Source organism: Poecilia mexicana, unplaced genomic scaffold (assembly GCF_051168715.1).
Source record: "Poecilia mexicana isolate PSO_F unplaced genomic scaffold, ASM5116871v1 scaffold_3, whole genome shotgun sequence".
Lineage (NCBI taxonomy): Eukaryota > Metazoa > Chordata > Actinopteri > Cyprinodontiformes > Poeciliidae > Poecilia > Poecilia mexicana.
The window spans coordinates 36,761,896-36,768,862 of NW_028263372.1; the positions used below are offsets into that span (position 1 = coordinate 36,761,896).

Consider the following 6,967-nt stretch of genomic DNA (forward strand, 5'->3'; position numbering starts at 1 on the left):
GAATGTGAAAGCCAACCGGTCCAGTAACCGCTCTAAAAGCAGGAAGTGGACTACAGCGCAAGGCATTCTGGGAAATACAACCAAAGCTAACGTGCTAGCAGCAGAAACGGCTCCTGGTCTTTAGCCAAAGACTAAAGAGAAATCCTCCAACCGCTAAAATCCATCTTGTTTCCATCTGGTGAAGAAGGAAGTTGCTCTCAGTGTCTTCAGAGGTTTTTGTGTCGTTTCCTTCAGTGATTCTTGGTGCAGCGCCCCCACATGCCAGGAGGGGAACAGGTTGGTTTGACTCAGAGCAGAGAGGAAGAGAACCACAGCAGCTGGAGATGTTAAATGTTTTGGTACCAATAGAACCAAGACTTCCGGACTATCAGAGGGAAATCAGACTACATGTTGGCTCCATCCACACATAAAAACCTGGCTGGGATTTAAACCGATGGACCTTCTGGATCACATGCAACAGATTCTCTAAATCTGGACTCAATAAAGGGTTGAAGCTGCAGCACTGAACAAAACTAAACCTGATGAAGAAGATATTAAAGGAAGACTCCTCAGCTGGAGACCCAACATCAGCGGATCCTCGGGCTCGGATCCTGCAGGTTGGTCAACCGGATGCAACCCAGACCTCCAGACCCGGGCCCTCAGGGGCCACAGCTGGACGTCCATCTGGGAGTCAGATTAAAGGTTTAAAGGGACGGACACTGGAAATGTCTGAACTTGTGGTCCATCAGAAAGCAGAGGGTGGCAGCGTGGACCGATGCATCTCGTTGGACGTCATTCCCTCACTTTCCTTTTTGGACGCAGACGAGAAGTCTTCCTGCGAGAAGTCGCTCATCTCCTCGTGGCGCTCCTGCTTCCACACGCGCTCGTACTCCTGCTTCAGCTCCTGGTAGGAGCGAGAGAAGGTGTGGAAGATGGAGGTGGCTGGGAACGCCATGATGAGGATGCCGCTCAAGATGCTGATGAGTGCCACCATCTGGCCCGGGACGCTGCGCGGCACCATGTCGCCGTAGCCCACCGTGGTCATGGAGATGATGGCCCACCAGTAGGAGGCCGGGATGCTGCTGAAGCTGTGCTGGGGGTGCGCGGCAGCAAACGGCGCCAGCTCGCTCTCGGCCAGGTGGACCAGCGGTGAGAAGAGAGCGACGGCCACGCAGACGAAGAGCAGCAGCAGGCCGAACTCCCGCATGCTGCGCTGCATGGTGACGCCCAGCGTCTGCAGGCCCAGGGAGTGGCGCGCCAGCCGCATCACGTACAGGATCCGCAGCGCCCGCAGCAGCCGCAGGATCAGGCTCAGCTTGTCCAGGTAGCCGCGGCCTGCCCCCATCACCGCCTCGTCCTGCGCCTCCTCCCCGACGTCGAACACCAGCGACACGTAGTACGGCAGGATGGCGATGGCGTCGATGACGTTGAGCGGGCCGCGAGCGAAGGCCAGCTTGGAGGGAGCGTTGACGAAGCGCAGCAGGAACTCCAGGGTGAACCAGGCCACGCACACCGACTCCACCACAAACATGTTGCGACACTTCTGGGAGCATTCGCCCTGCGGAGAGGAAACATGGAGATGAAGAGACATTAGACTAAACTACGGCATCTGGGAGGCAACGCGAAGAGACGACGACGGTACCAGGAGGAAACGAATGAGCTGTTTGTCAAGCTTCACAGTTAGAGAAGCAACAGTTTGGACTATTTAGCCTGTTATAAACTAAATACTTAATTAGCCAACCAATTATTTAGTGTTGAATATGTACCTTGAGGTTAAATAGCTTTAAACTCAATATTTGGTTTGTAAGTCTGAGCTACTAATCAGCCTGCTAACTCATTTTTTTGCTAACTAAAAAGGTAGTTAAGCTAAAGATTTAACTCACTGAAATACTTTGGAGGTAAATATTTAGTTTGAAGCTATTCTGAGCTAAATATTTAACTTCAAACTAAATATTTAGTTTGTGACATTTATGAATGAATGAACAACACGGTGAAAATCTGACAGGATTATTTCCTCCTGAAGTCTAAACCAGCTGTGTGTTGAAGCAGGAAACGCCTCCAGCTAGCAGCAGGTCAGGTCAAGGGTCACACCTGGAGAAACCACCCGAGTCAAAAACAGGTTGTTTCAGAAGGAAACATGATTTTAGTTTCTGTCCGGAGCGGGAGACGAGAAGCCCTGCTGTGATGTCATAATGTTTCTGTTCCTGCTGCATGAAAAACCATCAGCTCTGAAAAGCCTGAGTGACAGATTATCTCCAGGTTGATGAAGGCGGAGCTCGTTGTGACGTGAAGATCTTGGATGAACTTTGCAGGAAGACCAGAAGAAGATGAACAACGGTGGGAAAATGACAGGAGGATTCCCGGCTGGGAGGAAATCTGCTGCTTGTTGTTCAGGATCCAGAGGAGGAAAAGTCGGCAGCTCTGCCCGGAAACTGACACCTCAGGTTTCTGTAGAAAATTAATTCAGATGTATCGTTTAAAGACATGATGGACGCAGCGTTCTGCTTCCTCTTCTTTCCTTCTGCTAATCTGGATTTTTAGTTTTCGTCCTTAGAGGAAGATTGAAGGCTGACAGGTACAGAAATCCACAGATTAATTATTTAGGACATTGTTTTATCTTATCACTTGTATAAGATTGAAAATAATATTTATAATTCAGCAGATTGTAACAACAAATCAAGAAAATATTAAATATTCTGAATTTTTAAGCTGCAAACACATTTTTTCAGCATGAAAACCTGCAGAGCATCGATTTCCTTCCTGCTGGAACATAAAAAATCTTTTTCTCTTCCTGTGAGATTCAACAACAGAACAGCGAAGGCCGGCGCATAAAAACACAGAGATGATTAACGAGCCTGTCAGCGCGACAGACGCAGCTTCTAGGAAATAATAAAGTCGATATTTTTAATCTGGCCGCCGCAGCCACAGGAAGCTCTGGTCCAGCAGACAGGAAGTTATCAGAGATGTTTCTCCAAACACCTTCCAGCCTGAGGACAGCGAGCCGTCATCATGTCGGATCTGAGCTCAGACTGGATCAGAAGAGACGCAGCGCGCTGACGCCTCAGGGTTCACCAGAGGAGAGAATCAGACCAGCAGCAGCCGGGTCAGGTTGAACAGCTCCAGCTCAACCTGAACAACTTGGACTAGGCCATTCTGAACTATACCATAATGCCTCTGGTTGACCTGCTGCTGAACTGACTCTTCGGCCATCAGCAGCTCTACACAGATGCAGAGTTCATAAACTAAATATTTAGCTTCAAAGTCAATATTTAGTTTGAAACTATGTAGTTTCAACATAAATAGTTACAAAACGTAGCTTCAAGCTACATGTTTAGCTAAGTAACTAAATATTTAGCAAGCTAAATGTTTAGTTTGGAGCTAAATGTTAAGTTAGCTTCAAGCTGAGCCTTTTGTTTGTGGCTAACTGTTTAGCATCACACAACATTTTGCATGAACCTCAGTTCAGGTCTGAGATCAGAGCATCTTCTGCATGTTTACCGTCTCCAACAGAACTTCATCCCACAGCATGACAACTCCAGCACCATGCTTCAGGAAAGGAATCCACAGTTTTGACAGTAAAACCGAATAGTAAACTTTGGTCTAATCTAAGCATGCTTCTGTCCATGATATGCTGATCTATCACTTAGAATCTCTGGTGTTTATCATATAACAAAAGGAGGAAACGTTTAAGTGTTACTTTTCTAAAAAAGGGTCAAGAGTTCAGTTCTCATTGGAAAACTGATTCGTCATTAGTATTTTTCTCGGATTAAAGTAAAAATAAAAGAGTTGTGTTCTGGGTGACAGACTGATGGTGACAAAGATCCTGAAAATCAAATTTAAAACATTATTAGTCAGCACAGAAAGTAGAACTGGTTCAGGATTTTTGCTCAGTCCTGAACCAGTTTAGGGAACTGGGTTCGGTCCAGTTCCCTAAACTGGAAAAGCCTGGAAAGAGTCAGACTCACCCGGTTCTCCTCGTCTCTGAGGTCCGGCATGGTGCTGATGCAGAGGCTGACCACAGTCACCAGAACCATGATGATGGAAAGGCAGGCGAAAATCTTCCCTGCCAAACCCGAGTGCGGGTTTTCCATCACCTCCCGCAGCGCCGACACCAGCCTGCGGTAGCCCTTCTCCGCCTGCGGGGGTCTCTTCTTCATCTTCATCCTCTTCTGCCTCCACTCCTCCTCCTTCCGCCGGCGCTCTGCCACCTCATCCACCCGGGTGATCATCCGCCGCCGGCAGCAGCGCTCCATGTGGCCCGGGTCCACTCCCCAGTAGTCCAGCTCATCATGCAAAGAGACGGCGCACAGCTCCCGCAGAAGACACAGCTTCCCCGCCGCCAGGAAGTTCAGGATGACCCTGAAGGCCGTGGGGTTCCGGTCGAAGAAGAACTCCCGGCACGTCTCGTCGTAGTCGTCGCAGAGCCGAGCGATCTCCTCCGGCGTGGTGCAGGAGCGAAGACGGGCCAGTCGGCTCTGGGGGAACTGCTCCAGCGTGCTCCAGGGGAAGGCGTAGCGGTTCCCCCCGACGTTGATGAGGACCTGCACGGCGTGGTCCACCACGAAGGAGGCCTGGGGCTCCCGCAGCAGCTGGGCACGTTGGAAGTACACCCCCTTTAGGGTCTCGGTCTCTGGGATCTCAGTGAAGAAGCGGTCCAGGCTGCTATCATCGCTGCTGATGGAGTAGGTGCTGAAGTCATGGTTGGCGTTGCTAATGATGGGCATGCTGGCAACAGATCCGGGACGGGATGGAAGAACTTTCTGTGGGTCAAGCTAACGAGGAAGACCAACTCCGAGCAAGACACTGAAAAGACAGAAAAACTAGAAGTTAGCCAGAGATGCTGCTCAGCTCCGTTCCCTTTACTCATGTACGTAAATGTTTGTCAATCTTTTGCTAATGTTGAAAAATCACAATCACACGTGAATGAGCTTGTTCCAGCAATAAGCCATTAAAAGTCAAGGCAGCGATGGATGAAAACCATCGTCCTCCTCACACGTCCTGCCGTCTTCTTTGTTGTTTCTGCCAGTAGTAACATCCAGCTGTTGATCATGTGACTCCGTGAAACAAAACGAGTGTTTCCATTGCATTTTTGCAACATACATCTGTTTCTATACATAATCCTAGCACAAAAACATTTTATTGAGTTTTTTCAAAATTGGTGAGCTTCCATTTAGCAAATTTATTTTGGTACTTTAAATTTACGCAATCCTTGTTAATGGGAACATAGCTAGTGTCTGATCCACTTAAAGAGCTCCACAGACCCAACATTAGCCACACTGACATCACCTTCAATCACTAAGAGCGATCCATCTTTCAAATACAGCAGCTTTGTGCTCCAATTTGAAAAACCTTCAGCCACCAGTTTCTGGCTCAACTATTGGGGAACTTCGCTGCTTTTCCAGCTTTAAACTTTGTCAGAGGTTCCTGTGTGATGGCAGTGAGACAGTAGTGAGGTAAGGAAAGGCACCTGGGAGTCAGGCTTCAGCCTCTTCTGGTTTACAGTGGTTACAGGTTGACAGGTGAGGTGAGACAAGAATCCTCAGATACAGAGTCCTGCTGTTTGCTGATGACAGGGTGACGTAGCCAGCAGGGTGGAGATGTGATGTAGCTAAAAACAGAAGTCTTAAATCATCATTCAGGGTAGTAAAAATCTAGTTGTGTAGAGTCAAAACTCATTTTTAAATATCTGGAATGTAACTACAGAAACCAAATCTATGTTAAAACAGCCTGCCATGTTCCCTCTTTCCTCCAGCAGGTGGCGCCTCTCAGATTTCTGGGGATCTAAGCTCAATCTGTGGCTTTATTCCATCAGACCACCGTAATGCTGCAATCAAATAATATTTTAGATTGAATTATGTCCAACTGACCGGCCGGAAGCTGCAGCATCACCAACAGATGACCTTTAACCTCCAGCTTTATCCCGGTTCTCTGGTTTAGTTTCTAACAGAAGGTGTTTCTGAGAACTTCTGGATCCTCGGCAGAGCTTCAGACCTGAAGCTGCAGCTGCTGATTCGCTCAGGTTTCAATCAAAATAACAAAGTTAAGGAATGAGACGAGAAACCGAGTCACCTTTCAGAGCGAAGCCGCTGCGGTTCAGATGGAGCGTCAAGAAGTTAGAGTCCCTCAGCACAGCCTGTCCCCGGGATGTCCACCTGTCCTCGGGATGTCCACCTGTCCTCGGGATGTCCACCTGTCCTCGGGATGTCCACCTGTCCTCGGGATGTCCACCTGTCCCCGGGATGTCCACCTGTCCCTCGCAGAGATAATAATGCAGTTATCTAACCTGCTGCTGTGTTTTCATCTTGTTCCGACAGCAGGACCTTCCTCCTCTTCCTCCTCTCTAACAGGCGGCTCCGCTCTCAGAGGTCGGGAGAAGTTTGTTAAAAGCAGGAAATGGATCCGGAGACGCACAGACTTCCCCAGGTTGGTCCGACTGAGATCCGACCTGCTCGGACCGAACCGAACAGGAAAGTGATCCGGTTAGAAGAGCTGGCAGGTCTGGAGCGGCCACCAGGGGGCAGGAGTGAGGTGAACTCACCTGTAAAGGCAGCCAGTTGCTCTGTGGAAAAAGAAATCACATTTTTATTTACTACGATTCAGAATTGGTATTACATTTCCCAAAGTCGATTTAAAAAAATAAAGAAATCCCCCGCCTGTCATTCTGTAACTTCTTGGTTCCGGGACGTACCCATGAAAACACCAAACTGTGGTTTTGCAGACATGAGAATAATTTATAATTGCCCCAAACGAACCAAACTGAGAGAAGATTCCCAGTCAGTCCGTCCATAAATTCATGTTGTGACTGAGTTTACATGTTCTCTCTGTGAATGGATGAGTTTTCTCTGGGTACTCCCACTTCCTTCAGTCCAGAATCCCAGTGACCTGCATGGAAACTAACAGCTCATAAGAGAAGAAGGATGACCAACATTATTTTACTGTTGTAGACAGAAAAAAGCAAAGCCTCATTTTACATTCAACACACAGCTTA

At 48.3% G+C, this 6,967-nt stretch overlaps 1 protein-coding gene across 1 annotated transcript; it reads right to left on the reverse strand.

Moving 5' to 3' along the window:
- Nucleotides 1-724: 724 nt before the first annotated feature.
- Nucleotides 725-4,730, reverse strand: LOC106908841 (voltage-gated potassium channel regulatory subunit KCNG4-like). The gene is made up of 2 exons (XM_088004566.1): nucleotides 3,945-4,730; nucleotides 725-1,537 (listed from the first exon to the last, which is right to left on the reverse strand). The coding sequence occupies exons 1-2, from the start codon at nucleotides 4,701-4,703 to the stop codon at nucleotides 725-727; spliced, it is 1,572 nt and encodes a 523-aa protein (XP_087860692.1). The 5' UTR covers nucleotides 4,704-4,730.
- Nucleotides 4,731-6,967: the final 2,237 nt, after the last annotated feature.

Excerpts from the sequence above, each read along its gene's own strand:
- LOC106908841 (XM_088004566.1), bottom strand. The coding sequence starts at position 4,703 with ATGCCCATCATTAGCAACGCCAACCATGACTTCAGCACCTACTCCATC. Across the intron at positions 1,538-3,944 it reads TCAGAGACGAGGAGAACCGG|GGCGAATGCTCCCAGAAGTG; the intron begins GTGAGTCTGACT and ends TCCTCTCCGCAG.